The 16997-nt window shown below is 38.4% G+C and overlaps 1 protein-coding gene across 1 annotated transcript in view; it reads right to left on the reverse strand.

Annotated features, from left to right (window-relative positions):
* The window catches only part of LOC132367282 (zinc finger protein 420-like), a 45015-nt gene extending 34477 nt beyond the window's left edge, over nt 1-10538 (reverse strand). Inside the window, exons 1-3 of the mRNA XM_059925343.1 lie at nt 10361-10538; nt 8543-8601; nt 3090-3216 (exon numbers count right to left, since the gene is read on the reverse strand). Of these exons, the coding sequence (XP_059781326.1) occupies nt 3090-3216; nt 8543-8601; nt 10361-10391 (217 nt within the window). The 5' untranslated portion in view covers nt 10392-10538. The remainder of the gene's footprint in view (nt 1-3089; nt 3217-8542; nt 8602-10360) is intronic.
* Nucleotides 10539-16997: the final 6459 nt, after the last annotated feature.

A 16997-nucleotide genomic window follows, 5' to 3' on the forward strand; every position in this document is an offset into this window, starting at 1 on the left:
TTTAAGAAACAAACAAAAGATTATAACTCCAAGACACTTCACACTGAAAGGTGAGAAAAACAGAAGGTAATTAGAAAGAATATGAATATCATTTGGTAAGTTACTTTGAAAGAGAGCATACCTAAGAATGCCTGAGTGCATGAGGAGAGGAGTATAAGCCCACTTTGGGAGAATGGAGTGCTAAAGATATTAGTCAAAGAGATGCTAACTAATTAAGAAGTGTCCTAAATATGTGGGCTAGATAAGATTCAGAGTATAGGTAGGAGGATTACCTATTTCTCTAAAAGTCAACTAAAGGAAAAGGATTATGTGGGTGTTTGATATGTAGCAGTGTCATTTAGGTATTCCACAAACCCATATCAATTATTTTCAGCCATTTGTAAACATCTATGGCCTTCAAGAATAATTTCCTAAAAAATACTTCAAAGACAAACATATCACTAATCAATATGAATCTTCCTTCCCTGCCTCCCATTTGCCAGGTTCTCAACTTACCTGAATAGGCCCAATTTGACATTTCTCCCTCCTCCATCCATGGTTCTCCTTGCTTAAACAAGAAGATTACATCTGAATTCAGAGACTGATACCTTGTTTATGGGAAATAATATAGGACTTGGGTGTTAGTGGATAAACTAACCAACCTAGAACTCACATCCATTACATATGTATCAGAATGGCTAAAATTTAAAAGACGGACATTACTAAAGGTTGATGGAACTCTACTACATTGCTAGTATAATATAAATTGGTATAATCTCTTTGGAAAACTGGTAGTATCTACTAAAGCTAAATATACATATGCCCTATGACCCAGAAATTCCACTCCTCTGTATATACCCAATAGAAATGATATGTTTATTTCTACCAGAAGATATGTATAAAAATGTTAATAAGCACTTTATTCATAATTGCCAAAATCTGAAACAACCCAAATGACCATCAACAGTAGACTGGATAAATTGAAGAATTATTGTATACTCATTAAACAGAATACAATACAACAATAAGGAGCAACAAACTACTGTCACATGCAATAACATGAATGCATTTCACAGATATTATGTTAAATGAAATATGCTAGACAAAAAAAAAACCTTACATACTGTGTGATTACACTTACATGAAGGTCAAGAACAGAATTAATTTATGGTGATAGAACCACAAGTTGTTATCTCTGAGGAGGTAGGTAAATGGTAAGGGGGCGGTTCAAGGGAGCCTGCTGGGGTGCTGGAAATGTTCAGTATCTTGATCTGAGTAGTGGTCAGGTAGGTGTATACATATGAAAAAATGCATCAGCTGTGTAATTAATATTTGAACACTTTATTATATACATTATATCACAATTAATTTATAAAAACCAAGAACTTCGGCCCAGCCCATTGTCTTCAGCCTCTGAAGAATGAGCAGGATGCAGTACCCATTTTCTTTCCATCCAAGTTCACTGGAGAGGTAGAAGCACAGTATTTGGGACTCAAAATTAATATTCTTTTGACCTTTATAGGTTGAAATGAAGCTCTTTAAGCATTCAGAGACCCAGTAGCTTTTAGCAAAATATAAAGGAAAGGCAGTTGATTGGGTACTATGATGCGTTTAATATATCCCCATAAATTCTTTGACACGCTTCCCTTCAGGAAGTAGAGCTTATTCTGCACCCCTTGAGTGTGGGCTGGACTTAGTAACTCACTTCTTTTTTTTTTTTAATTTATTTTTTTAACATCTTTATTGGAGTATAATTGCTTTACAATTTGTGTTAGTTTCTGCTGTATAACAAAGTGAATCAGCTATATGTATACATATATCCCCATATCCCCTCCCTCTTGCGTCTCCCTCCCACTCTCCCTATCCCACCCCTCTAGGTGGTCACAAAGCACCGAGCTGATCTCCCTGTGTGATGCAGTTGCTTCCCACTATCTGTTTTACATTTGGTAGTGTATATATGTCCATGCCACTCTCTCACTTCGTCCCAGCTTACCCTTCCCCCTCCCCGTGTCCTCAAGTCCATTCTCTATGCGTCTTTATTCCTGTCCTGCCCCTAGGTTCATCAGAGCCATTTTTTTTTCTTAGATTCCACATATATGCGTTAGCATACGGTATTTGTTTTTCTCTTTCTGACTTACTTCACTCAGTATGACAAACTCTAGGTCCATCCACCTCACTACAAATAACTCAATTTCGTTTCTTTTTATGGCTGAGTAATATTCCATTGTATATATGTGCCACATCTTCTTTATCCAATCATCTGTCGATGGACACTTAAGTTGCTTCCACATTCTGGCTATTGTAAAGAGTGCTGCAATGAACATTGTGGTACATGACTCTTTTTGAATTATGGTTTTCTCAGGGTATATGCCCAGTAGTGGGATTGCTGGGTCATATGGTAGTTCTATTTTTAGTTTTTTAAGGAACCTCCATACTGTTCTCCATAGTGGCTGTATCAATTTACATTCCCACCAGCAGTGCAAGAGCGTTCCCTTTTCTCCACACCGTCTCCAGCATTTATTGTTTGTAGATTTTTTGATGATGGCCATTCTGACTGGTGTGAGGTGATACCTCATTGTAGTTCTGATTTGCATTTCTCTAATGATTAGTGATGTTGAGTATCCTTTCATGTGTTTGTTGGCAATCTGTATATCTAGTAACTCACTTCTAATGAACACAAGAAGGTAGAAGTGATCATGTGTGATTTCAGAGACTTGGCCATAAAAGGCACTGTGACTTCCTCCTTGCTCTCACTCTATCTAGGGGAAATTAGTTGCCAGGTCGTGAGAACAGGCCCACATGGCAAGGAATTGAGATCTCCAGCCAATGAACAGCAAGGACCTAAGGCTCCTGTCAACAGCCACGGGAGTGAGTTACCTTAGAAATGGATCCTACAGTCCCAGTCAAGTTTTCAGATGAATGCAGCACCTGCTAACATCTGACTACAACCACATGGGAGACCACAAGCCAGAACCACCCAGCTGAGTTGTTCCATATTCCTGACCTACAGAAATTGTTTGTAAAAAAATGTTTACTTTAAGCCACTATAATAATTGTTATACAACAACAGGTAACTAATATCAGTACCCTCTGAGGGAAGATGTCCTTACCCACTGAAACAAGGTTACTATAGTTCTCCAGCATCACATCCTTGTACAGGTTTCTTTGAGCAGAGTCCAGCTGCTGCCACTCCTCTTGAGTAAAGTCCACAGTCACATCTTTGAATGAAACAAATCCCTGTAACAGAACATTCCTATTAAATCTAAAGTGAAAAACACTGAGTGATGTATAAAAGATGTATGAGAAATTATTGCTGTTTTCGTCATGCAGGGTTCATCACAAAAAGTTAAAGAAAATGTTTACCATGAGGCCAATTTTGGGTTCTACTACGTGGGAGAAGTCAAACTCCTATTAGAAAAACTTTGCCATTAAGAATCATCCATTCTCTCTCCATCAAGCATGTATTAAGAACCTATGTGACCAGCACTATTTGGTGCTCAGGATACAAATATAAATAAAACACAGCAGGTTTACAGACTAGTAGATGGAGGCAAACAAGTAAGTATATAAATGCTATAAGATGTTAAATAGGTTATGACAGAAATAGGAAAGAAAGAGTGATTCTATTTTGGGCTTTGTAAAGTTATACAAAATGAATAATGAAAAATGTAAAAATAAAAAATTTTAAATGTAAGGATAAAATAAAAAGGTTTTGAAACATAAAAAATGAATAGTGTATTCTCTGGTAACCTGTGGAGGAGGGAGAAAGATCATTCCAGATGAAGAGTGGAGTAGGAAAAAGGCATGTGAACATGAAGAACATGGTAAATTCAAGGACCTGTGAGCGCTTCAGTATAATGCTCTCAAACATCATTTATTCATATACAGCCTTCAGAGGTTTTATCATATCTGCATGTTACCTGCGCTATTATTGACTTAATAGTTTTAACCCAACAACTTCTTTACTTAAATAAATGTATTTTAAAAGGAAACCACTAAAGGGAAAACCAGTATCACTTGTCAGAAAACGAAGATAACAACAACAGTAATCTGCAAAGCAAGTATATACTGGCGAAATGCCATGTATGAGATTTGCTTTAAAATGTGCAACTCCAGGGAACAAATAAATAAAAGAAGAGAAAGAGGAAAGATGTCAGATTGGTAAAATATTAATTGTTGAAAATAAATGAGGAAGTACAAGGGGTTTATTATACTGTTCTCTATATTTTTATATATGTTTGAATTTTTCCATTAAAACACTTTAAAAAATTAAATAAAGCAGAAACCATTGTTTTTAAAGTTTAAATTAAAATTAAAAATGTAAGTAATATTTAATCTACTCAATTTTTTAAAACGCATATCTACACATAATGAGAAAAATGAAATAATTTTTGATCAGTTAGTAACAATAAAGTGCTAATGAACTCACTGTTCCTTACTATTCAAACCATGATTAAGTTCTCATGATTAATAGACCTCAATAAGAGCAGTCTATTTTAAAATTTGATCTTAATCAAATCCAACCGAGATACTTCTGAAAGACAGTGTATGAGGAAAGGAGAGGAATCAACTAAAACTCCTTGGTTTTTGGTGTAAGCAACTGCATCCCACTGAAGTCCAGGAGACAAGAAAGATCTGGTCTTGGTGGAGGGAGAGGTGGAATCAAGAATTCTATTTGTTCAACAATAAAAAGACAAATGATTCAATGAAAAAATGGGCAAAGAACATGAATAGACATTTCTGCAAAGAAGATATGCAAACTGACAATAAGCACATGAAAAGATGCTCAACCTCATTAGTCACTAGAGAAACAAATCAAAACCACAATAAGATACCACTTTACCCCAGTAGGATGGTTATCAACAACAAAACAGAAAATACAAGTGTTAGCAATGATGTGAAGAAACTGGAACCCTCATAAATTGCTGTGCAGTTCCTACAAAAGTTAAACATAGAATTACCATATGACCCAGCAATTCCACTCGTAGGTATATACCTAAAAGATTTGAAAACAGGTACTCAAACGGATACTTGTATACAAATGTTCATAGCAGCTTTATTTACAATAAAGCCAAAAGGTACAAACAACCCAAGTGTCCATCAGCAGATGAACGGATAAACAAAATGTGGTATATCCATAGAGTGGAATATTATTCAGCCATAAAAAGGAATGAAGTTCTGATACATGCTACAGCACAGATAAACCTTGAAAACATGCTAAGTGAAATAAGTTAGACACACAAGGACAAATATTGTATGATTCCACTTGCACGAAATACCTCGAATAGGCAAATTTACAGAGTCAGAAAGTAGTTTTAAGTGACCAGGGGCTGTGGGAGGAAGGGAAGAATGGGAGTTATCACTCATTGGGCACAGAGTTTCTGTTTGGGGTGATGAAAAGGTTCTGGAAATAGTGGTGATAGATGCACAAATTGTGAATATAACTAATACAACTGATTGTACACATAAAAATGGTTAAAATGGCAAACTTTATGTTATATATTTTTTACCACAAGAAAATCTACTTGCCCCATTAAGCTCAAGGTATCTATTATAATTGACATGTACATGGCAATAATGGGTAGGCAACTGGACTTCAGTGGGGTGACAGTTGTTCCTAACAAAAACTGAGAAGCATGGAATTCAAGCTGAGAAAAGAGAGAATTAAGAAGTGGGGAGAGGAATGTAATAAACAGTGAAAAAATGGATGGTCAATTGATCAGAGGTCTGTACAGAACTGAAGAATTGCTGGAGTCAAGGTACTAGATAATGAGCTAGAAATAGAAATAATGGCCAACGACAATGAGAAGTCCGCCCACCGCAACAAAGAGTAGCCCCCGCTCACTGCAACTAGAGAAAGCCCGCACACAGCAACGAAGGCCAACACAGCCAAAAAATGAAAGAAAGAAAAGAAAGAAAAGAAAAGGAAAGAAGGAAAGAAAGGAAAGAAAGGGAAGAAAGGAAAGGAAAGGAAAGGAAAGGAAGGAAGGAAGGAAGGAAGGAAGGAAGGAAGGAAGGAAGAAAGAAAGAAAGAAAGAAAGGCCAGAGAGTGAAATGCTTGGAGCTATTGGTAATTATAAATCTGGACTATGACTATGGGAGTTGGTGGCTGAATAAAAGAAATGAGGAGATGCACTAGTACCAATGGTACTGTGACATTGTGACTTATAATAAAGTATATTTGGTCCTTATCCTGTTCCTGGCACAGAGCTCCTAAAAACCCTTGAATTTTCTGTGAGGAGTGGGATAAAGGTATCTTTTGTTATGTTAATGAGGTATGCTTGGAAAGCACCTAAGTATGGGGGCTAGTTGTCCGGGAAGCCAACTGTGAATAGAGGGTGCTTTTTTTTTTTAGCCCCACTCCCTGATTTCTAGGGAGGGGTGCAGGGCTAGAGGTTGAACAAATCACCAATGGCCAATGATAATCAATCACGCCTACATAATGAAGCCTCCATAAAGACCCAAGAGGAAAGGGTTCAGAAAACTTCCAGGGTGGTGGACCAGAATGCTTCCATGTGTCACATGCTGGTCCCCAAGCTCCTTTGTTCGGGACCTATGTATCTCTTCATCTGGCTCTTGATTCATATCCTTTAATATCCTTTATAACAAACTGGTAATCTAGTGAGTAAACTGGTTTCCTGGGTCCTGTGAGCCCCTGTAGCAAATAAATCAAAACAAAGGAGGGGGTGGTGGGAACCTCTGATTTACAGCCAGTGGGTCAGAAGCACAGATAACAATCTGGACTTGCAACTAGCATCCGAGGTGGAGGGCAGCCTTGTGGAACTAAGCTTGTAACCTGTAGGATCTGATGCTTTCTCCAAGTAGGTAGTGTCAAAATTAAGTTAAATTGTAGGACACCCAGCTGGTGTTGGAAGACTGCTTGGTGGTATGGAAAAACCCACATATTGAAACTGGGTACAGAATTATAGATACAAAACCCAGTAGTCCTCACAGATATAGAGAACAAATTAGTGGTTACCAGTGGGAAGAGGGGAAGGGCAATATAGGGGTAGGGGACTAAGAGGTACAAACTATTAGGTATAAAATAAGCTACAAGGATGTATTGTACAACACAGGGAATATAGCAAATATTTTATAATAACTATAAATGGAGTATAACCTTTAAAAATTGTGAATCACTATATTGTAAACCTGTAACTTATACAGTACTGTACAGCAACTATACTTCAATGAAAAAAAGAAAAAAAAAACAGTAATCCCCAAACTTTTAAAATCAGAAACCATGATATTGTGATATGATAAGAAATATACATTTTAGTCTTCTCCCTGGCTCTTGGTCACAGCTCCTAAAACTTTTGTAATTTCCTAAGCAATAAAGGTACCAGGAGCATCTTTTGTTCTAATATTTGATCTTTGACTCTGATTTTTTGACAGAGCTCCTAAAATTTTTGGAATCTCCTGGTTGACAGGAGCATATTTCGTTCTAAAGAGGCGAATCTTGGTGAGACATTTTTCAGTTAAAAAAAAAAAAAGCACACACATCAATAATATACACCTTAAAAAAACCCCATAAGTTATATGTAAGTAACTCAATGCTGAGATATTATGATCATAAAAAGATATATAAGTAGAATTTCTCATCTTTTCTCTCCATATGCCAGGGGATCATCTTGCACATCTCCTAAGGAATGCATGCTCCCCACTTTGAACACACTATGCTGAAGCTATATGCTACACAGTGGGAATAAACCAATGGAACATTATAGGTAAAAATCAAACAATATATACCTTCAAATAAAAACATTTAAAACTGTATGACAATCACAACCACTAAGATGCTGGCTACTAGCTGAGTGATAAACCAACAGAAATTAGCAAATTCACTTGATCTCCACTATCCACCAAGCATGCTCACTTGATATACACTTCGAGGTTCTCAATCTATTGAATTTTAAAGGAAAAATATCTGATTATTTATTGGTCAAAAACTGCAAATTAAAATTATTTTAAATTTAATAAAATTAAAATTAGTATTACCTTTAATGACATGAATCCCCTGGACTAATTTTACAAACTCCCAGAAATGCTCCTCCCAAAATTACAGATTTTATTCATGGATCAAGCCAGACTGTTTGACAGCTGTGTACTTGGCCCTCTGATTTTACTGCCTAGAAATTGAATTCTGCCTTGTTATTATGCCCTATACTTATTTGGAGAAATGGTTTAAGAAACAGCCAGGGAGAAAACTGCTATGGAATTTATCATGTGTTGGTAAATGTTAAGGACACTGACTACTACATCATATGCATGCAGTCCCATCAGGAGAATAACTTCAAACCTAAATGCAAAAAAAATCTTTACTTTCTTCAAGAAATTATCACATTTAATGTACAATGTAAATCATATAATTGCAGATGGTATGCTCAACTTTAACTCTGAAAGATCCTACAACTTGTATGACTATGTTCCAAGTTTTCTTGGTCAGATCTTCTATTTTATTTTCCCCGATCTCTATTTCCATTTTTTCAGTTAATTGAATTAATTCTTTTAAACTGCCTCAAATACAGTGGAAAACAAAACGGGGTATAAATAGCTCACTTACCTGAGACTTGCTCATTTTCTGTTGCTCTTCAGAAGCAGTAGATATCTGTACAGACAGAGCTGGGATGAACAGGGAGGGGAAAAAGAAGATAGCTTTGAGAGTCTGAGCCTGCTCTGTGATTCCCACAACCATGAGCCTATAAACTCCTATGATCAACTACATAAAAGACTACCCTTTAGAGACTGCTCCTTTCAAAGATTCAGAGAGACCACAAAGAATTACACCGTGATAACATCAATCTACTAATTTATAGTTCTGAAAGGATCAGGACATGATGTTTTTCCTTTGAGGATGTGAATGTTTGTATTCCATTATATGTTTAGAAAGTTTTTCCTCCTTTGACTCTACAAATCTACTATTAAATATTTATTCTAAAAAGAAATAGGCATGGATATACACAAAGATGTATCTGCAAGAATATTCATCACAATGCTGCTTTATCACCTAAAAAGTGGAAACCACTTAGATGTCTGACGATAGGGATTGGTTAAATCAATTACTGAAAAAACAGAATACTACACAGTCATTAAAAATGTCTTATAAAAGTATTTACATACCTGGAAAAATTTTTTCTTGTTGAATTACAAAGCAAGAAAAATAAGTCATAAAACAATAAACATGTTGAAAAGAAATATATTTGCAAGAAAAAAGTGACTAAAATGACATACATCAAAATGTTATGGTTATCTTTGGGTGGCAGGATTAGAAGTGATTTCTATTAAGTTGCGTTTAGCATTTTCAGTTTCCAATTTTTCTAGAATAAAGTTATATTATTTTTGAAACAAAATTGATAGTTATTTTTAGCAGCTATTGTCCTACTGACCTCTTAATCCAAGATCATATCAAGCAAGTTCTAAAGGGCACAATTCACTAGAGGGAGTTTGCCTGAAAGAAAATAATAAGGATTTCTGGATTTTTATTATGCCTATCTGGATGAAGAGTGATGTCATTTATAATGATGTAGAATATAGTAGGATGAGTAGGTAAAGTATGAAGAAGGAAGGTAACTATTTTGATCATGCTAAGATTGAAGTGTCTGTGAGTAAACCTCACAGAGATGTGTAGGAGAGAGCTGGCTACTGTGAATCTGGAGCTTGTTAGAAAAGTCTGGGCTGGAGCTATAGATTGTAAAGTCATGACTTTAAGGGTGGAAACTGATACAATGAGTGTGGTTAAAATTGTCCAGGGACAGCGCATAGATTGAAGGACAGGGAGAAGGCAAAGGAGCTTTGAGAGAGTGTTTCTGAGTAAAGGCTTTGGCTTGAAGTACTTGACTAGTTACAAGATTAGTAGCAGAGAATATAAACTGCCTGAAGTCTGTTTAGGAGATAGATCCAAGGATGGAAACAGAACCTCTGGGGGAAGGATGGGAACTCTCCCCCATCCTCAACATCCTTGCTGGCATAAACCCACACAAGGAAACCCAGCACATAATGATATGTGCAGAACGCAGCCTGGATTCAAGCTGTTAAAATTTAAGCTGCAGCCCCAATCACTGACCACGAGCCGCCTGCTCCCTAAGCTATCACAGAGGCGCCCCGCAGGTGCACTACAGCCTCCACTCACTGACCCTAAATAACCCTAAGGGAGGGATACCCCCCTTCAGGGCCCCAACCATCGACTTCTGTCACTCCAACCCATGACCCTGAAAGACCCAGAATCACTCACACAGGCAGGGCCAATCACTAGCCCCACAAACCCCACAGTAAGCCTCGGACCCTCCTCAGAGTCCACTACCAGCAGCGCCACTGGGCGGCAATCACTATCTTAGGCAAGCCCCCTTAATGCCTAACCACGACAGGACCAGAATATACGGACCGCTACAAACGCTCAATCGCTGGTCAAACATGACGCCCTTACTCCCAACACCGCAGTCAGTGACTGAAACCTTTCTGAGAACCGGACTCCTCACCTTCCCGCCTCTCCTCCCTGACCCTTAGCTGAAAGCTATAACCCGCCCCTTACAACGCCGGGGCTACTGGACTCTCTGCGCTATCGCGGAAGGTGGCACGGCCCATCACTTGCCTTTATCGCGAGACTTCCCCGGTTGTTAGTCTCCCTTAGCCAGGGGGTTAACATGGCCGCGCCCATTGAGCGAAAAGTGGGACAGACTGGGAGGCGCCATATTTCGAGTAGGTGTTGGCGCCGTACAGCAGAAAATTCTCAGACGAAGTAGGTGAGAACTGGAATACGGGAGCTACGGAAAAGGTGTACGGGAACAATGAAGGAGGAAAGACATAAACTATAAAAGAATTCTAGGTATAGGAGGATGGAACCTATTCAGCTAAGACGTGTAGAAAATGGAAACACAGCAGGAGGGTGCAAAGCAAAGATGGGGAAGTGGAACAGCAAAGCAGGGGAAGCCCCTCCTGTTAAGGAGATGAGAAGTCTCTGAGGGCTTAAGTTGTTTGATCTACATAACTTTGCCTCACTTTGACAATCTGAGATATGGTAATAATAACAGTAAATGTTTATTGAGCACTTATTGTATCTTTACTAAAGTAGGTTTTAATTGAGTTTTAACTGAGGTGGAGAAGTCAGAGTGGTGCAGTGTTCTCCCCCGGAGACAGCCCTGGGAGAGGGAAAGTCAGGTTGCCTTTCATCTAGCAAACTCCTGATAATCATCCTGAAAAATGTCTTCTCCCAGGGGCACTTTCCCTGATTGGGATGGGAAGACTCTGCCCCTGCTAAAGACACATCAGCTGGCAGCAGAGGGAAAGTGTTTGGGGTTAAACTCTGAAGGATAATTCAGCACTCCTGGGTTCTCCTCTCAATCTGGTCTTGAACTTGCTCTGTGGCCTTGGGTCAGCCACTTTCCCTCAGTCCTTTCTATGTTGTAAAGTAGCAGAAGCTTGTGAAATACTCATTTGGGTATTTCAATATTTGCTGACCTAAGGAAGAAAGCTACAGCGTCAGTGTCAGTGAAAAGCACTTTAGAATCTACAGTTTTGTTTTTTTTAAAGATTTTTTTGATGTGGACCATTCTTAGAGTCTTTATTGAATTTGTTATGATATTGCTTCTGTTTTATGTTTTGGCTTTTTGGCTCCGAGGCATGTGGGATCTTAGCTCCCCGATGAGGGATCGAACCTGCACCCCCTGCCCTGGAAGGCAAAGTCTTAACCACTGGTCCGCCAGGGAAGTCCCAGAATCTACAGTTTTAAAATAATAAATACCATATGATGTTATTACTGTTAAATTAATTAAACAAGGAGACCATTAGACTGAGATGATTCTAATGCCTTAGCAGCCTTCATAAGCAAACCAAAACCTAAGCCTGTCAATGGCTCGACGTTAAGAAATCAAAACCTAAGGACAACCAATCACAAACAGCCAACAAGCTTTCCCAAATAAGGGGAACTACAAATAAGGCAACTGCTTAAACTACCAGCAATCAAATAATTTCCTTGCTTTGCTTCTGTCTTCTCTGTAAAAGTCTTGCCCCCTAGCTCCTGCCAGTGGAGTACTTCTAACCACCTCTGGTTTGGTGCTGCCCAATTCAAATCACTTTTTGCTCAAACTCTTAAAAATTTTAATATGCCTTAGTTTACCTTTTAACATTACTACAGAATAGCCAGCCCTAACTAATGCTTAAAGACACTGGAGATTAATTCTCAGGGGTCACTCAGCTCTTTAAAATCAGATACAGTGTACTTCATGCTTCTGGAATATCCTTCCCAACCATATGCCAGGAGAACTACTATTCATGCTTCAAAGCTGGGCTCCAACATCCTCTTCTCTCTAGGTTTTTCCAGATCCCCCAGGCATCTGTTCCTTTTTATGGGCACAGCTGAACATGCCTTCCTCTGTCACAGCCATATTGTTGCCTGGGACTGGGATTTCCAATACTTGTGTCTTTCTCCCCTTTGGTCTGACAGCTACTCAGGGTGAGACTGTGTCAGAATCAGCTTAGCTCCCCTGATTTGTTAGATATATATTTATGTCTCCCAACTCTTTCTCTGTAATGTAAATCTCATGCCTTCCTTCAGTCACACACATTTATTATTGCCATGCTTGATGATGCAAGGGAGGAGCTCAGTCTGGTAATGCCAGTGCAGTGTGATCAGTGTTCCGACAGGGGCATGATGTGTGCTGCGGGAGCACAGAAAGAGGGGGCTGACTCTGTCAGGGACTGGGTGGTAGTGATGGGGGTGTGGGAAGGGCTCTCAGGAAGGCTTAGGACATGATTTTAAAAACTGAGTCTCGGAAGAGGAGCAGGAATTTGTTAGGAAAACAGAGTGAAGAAGGGATTTCTCAACAGAATAGCAGGTATAATAAACCACTTCTCACATCCCTGGATCTGACATCCTGATCGTACCTCCACATCTTGATTCAGGTGACTCTCTCCACTGGGAATGGCCACACACTCCTGTTTTGGGGGGAAATTCCTTGCCAAGGATCAGGGGAATCTCCTTTGCCTTATGAGGCCCTAAATTAACAGTTCTTTTACATGTATAACCTAATTCAGGGGTCCGCAATCTACAGCCCGTGGGCAAATCTGGCCTGCTGTCTGTTTTAATAAATAAAGTTTTATTGGCCATGCTCACTCATTTACATATTGTCTATGATTGTTTTTGTGTTATAACAGCAGAGTTGAGGAGTCGTGACAGAAACCATTTGGCCCCCCAAATCTAAAATATTTATCAATATTATCTATCCCTTTACAGAAGAAATTTGCTGACCTCTGATCTAATTTAATGCTGAGGGGGAAAACCATTATTATCCCTGTTTTACAGAGGAGGAATTTCAGGCACCAAAAGGTCACACAGCTTGTTAGCGGTACAGCCAAGATATCATGATATATAGGAGATATATATAGATATATAGATATGTATGGAGAAGTATATCTGAGCAGAGCAAGGGATGGATTATGATAGACATAGAGTTGCATATCCAGATTCTTCTGCAAGTAAGGTCTTACTGCTCAGCTGTGGGGAGTACAATTAGAAGACAATTTCTAGCTGTCAGCTACTTAAAGGTGGGCCTCAGCTACAGAGAGCTGCCTCACCCAAGGTCATGCCCTTTGCAGGGAAGCCTGCATCTGGTGAATGAGCAAGGCTGGGGTCAGGGTATGAAGACCCAATACAGGACACTTGGAAGAGAAAAACACTCACCCCAGAGCTCCTCACCAGGTTGGCTTTTTGGGCCTACAATGTATTTAAACTTCTTCCTTTTTCTAATCCTGCTTCTCCCCCTTCCTTTCATGGGTGTTGATCTTTAAGAAACATCTGAAACTTCAACTCTATCTCAGAATCTGTCTCCAGAGATCCCAACCACAATTGTATTGTGGTCAGAGAACAAACTCTGCATGACTTCAATTGTTTTAAGTGTATCAAGACTGGTGGTGTGGCCCAGCATTTTTCTATCTTTGTGTACATACCATGTGCACTTGAAAACACTATATTCTACAGTTGTAGAGCTAATGTTCTAGAAATATCAAGGTTTTTCATAGTGCTCTTCAGGTAGTCTATATCTTCACTAATTTTTTCTGTCTAGTTTGTTCTATCAATTGCCTAGAGGGGGATGTGAAAATCTTCAATTACGACTGTGGAATATTGATATCTCTGTTTAATTCTTTCAATTTCTGCTACATATACAGGCATACCTCATTTTATTGCGCTTTGCAGAAAAAAATGCCTTTTACAAATTGAAGGTTTGGGGCAACCTTGCATTGAGCTAGTCTCTCAGTGCCATTTTTCTAACAGCATTTGCTCACTTTGTGTCTCTGTGTCACATTTTGGGAATTCTCACAATATTTCAAACTTTGTCATTATTATTATATTTGTTGTGGTGATCTGTAATCAGTGATCTTTGATGTTATCACTGTAATTGTTTGGGGGTGCCACGAACGTTGCTGTCTTATTTTCGGAAACTGCCGCAGCCATCCCAGCCTTCAGCAGCCACCACCCTGATCAGTCAGCAGCCATCAGCATCGAGGCAAGACCCTCCACCAGCAAAAAGATTACAGCTCACTGAAGGACCAGATGATGGTTAGCATTTTTTAGTAATAAAGTATTTTTTAAATTAAGGTATGTACATTTTTTTAGACATAATGCTATTGCACACCATAGGCTACAGTACGGTGTAAATATGATTTATATATGCACTGGGAAACTACAAAATTCATGTGACTTGTTTTATTGTGATACTCACTTTATTGTGGTGGTCTGGAACCGAATCTGCAATAACTCTGAAGTATGACTGTACTTTGTAACTCTTTTAGGTGCATAGACATTTATGTATGTTACGTATTCCTGATGAATTGATCCTTTTATCTTTTTTAATTGGCCCTCTTTATGTCTGATAACACTCTATCAAGAAGTCTGTTTTGATTAAAAAATGGGCAGAAGACCTGAACAGGCAGAAGGTATTTTTCCAAAGAAGACATACAGATGGGCAACACACACATGAAAAGATGCTCGACATCGCTAATCAGAAAAATGCAAATCAAAACCACAATGAGATTTCACCTCACACCTGTCAGAACGGCTATCATCAAAAATACCACAAATAGGGCTTCCCTGGTAGCGCAGTGGTTAAGAATCTGCCTGCCAATGCAGGGGACACGGGTTCGAGACCTGGTCTGGGAAGATCCCACATGCCGCGGAGCAACTAAGCCCGTGAGCCACAACTACTGAGCCTGCGCATCTGGAGCCTGTGCTCCGCAATGGCGGAGGCCGCGATAGTGAGAGGCCCGTGCACCGCGATGAAGAGTGGCCCCCGCTCGCCGCAACTGGAGGAAGCCCTCGCACAGAATCGAAGACCCAACACAGCCAAAAATAAATTAATTAATTAATTAATTAATTTTTAAAAAAAGAATGATTAAAAAAAATACCACAAATAACAAATATTGGAGAGGATGTGGAGAAAAGGCAACCCTAGTGCACTGTTTGTGGGAATGTAAATTGGTGCAGCCACTGTGGAAAACAGTATGGAAGTTCCTCAAAAAACTAAAAATAGAGCTACCATATAACCCAGCAATTCCACTCCTGGGTATATATCTGAAGAAAACAGAAACACTAATTTGAAAAGATACACTCACCCCAATGTTCACAGCAGCATTATTTACAATAGCCAAGATATGGAAGCAATCTAAGTATCTATCAACAGATAAATGAATAAAGAAGATGTGGTACATATGTACAACGGAATACTCCTCAGCCATAAAAAATGAATGAAATTTTGTCACTTGCAACAACATGGATGGACTTGGAAGGTATCATGCTTAGTGAATTAAGTCAGAGACAGAAAGACAAATACTGTATGTTATCATTTACATATGTAATCTAAACAATAAAACTAATAAATATAAAAAAAAGAAACAGATTCACAGACACAGAAAACAAACCACTGGTTACCCATGGGGAGGGGGAAGGAGGAAGGGGGAAGGGGAAAGATAGGGGTAGGGGATTAAGAGGTACAAACTACTATGTATAAAATAAATAAGCTACAAGGATATATTGTACAGCACAGGGAATATAGCCAATATTTTATAATAACTATAAATGGAGTATAATCTTTAAAAATTCTGAATCACTATGCTGTACATGTGACATTTATATAATATTGTAAATCAACTATACCTCTACTTTATTTTTTAAAATTAATTTTATTTATTTATTTTTTTGGCTGTGCCACGCATCTGATGGGATTTTAGTTCCCTGATCAGGGATCGAACCTGGGCTCTCGGCCATGAGAGCTGGGAGTCCTAACCATTGGACCGTCAGGGGATTCCCTATACCTCAATTTTAAAAAGTTAAAAAGCTAAAAAAAAAAAAAAGAGAGAGAAGTCTATTTTGTCTGCTATTAATATAGCCATTCCAGCCTTTGTATGCTTACTATTTGTATGATATATCATTTTCAATCCATTTAATTTTAACTTACCTGTGACTTTTTAAAGTTTGGATCTTGTAGATAACATAAAACTGGGTCTTGCTTTTTTTTCTCCATTATGTAAAGCTCTGTCTTTTAATTGAAGCTTTTAGTCCATTAACTTTTTAATTTTTATTGGGGTATAATTGATTTACAATGTTGTGTTAGTCTCAGAGGTACAGCAAAATGAATCTGTTATACATATATGCATATCCACTCTTTTTTAGAGTCTTTTCCCATATAGGCAATTACAGTGTAAGTTCCCTGTGCTATACAGCAGGTCCTTATTAGTTACCTATTTTATATATGGTAGTGTGTATGTGTCAATCCCAATCTTCCAATATATAGTCCGTTAACTTTTAATGTAATTATTGCTATGGTTGGATTTAGATCCACCATATTATTTGTATTGTTTGTCCCTTTTGATTTTGTTCCTGTGTACCTCCTTTCCTGCTTCCACTAGGAATTTTAAATACTTATTAGAGGTTCATTTAACTTTATCTGTTGTGTTTCTGGCTATACTTCTTTGCTTTACTCTTTAATGGTTTCTCTAGATATTGCTCTATACATCCTTGACCTTCATTC

This window comes from Balaenoptera ricei, chromosome 6 (assembly GCF_028023285.1).
Source record: "Balaenoptera ricei isolate mBalRic1 chromosome 6, mBalRic1.hap2, whole genome shotgun sequence".
NCBI lineage: Eukaryota > Metazoa > Chordata > Mammalia > Artiodactyla > Balaenopteridae > Balaenoptera > Balaenoptera ricei.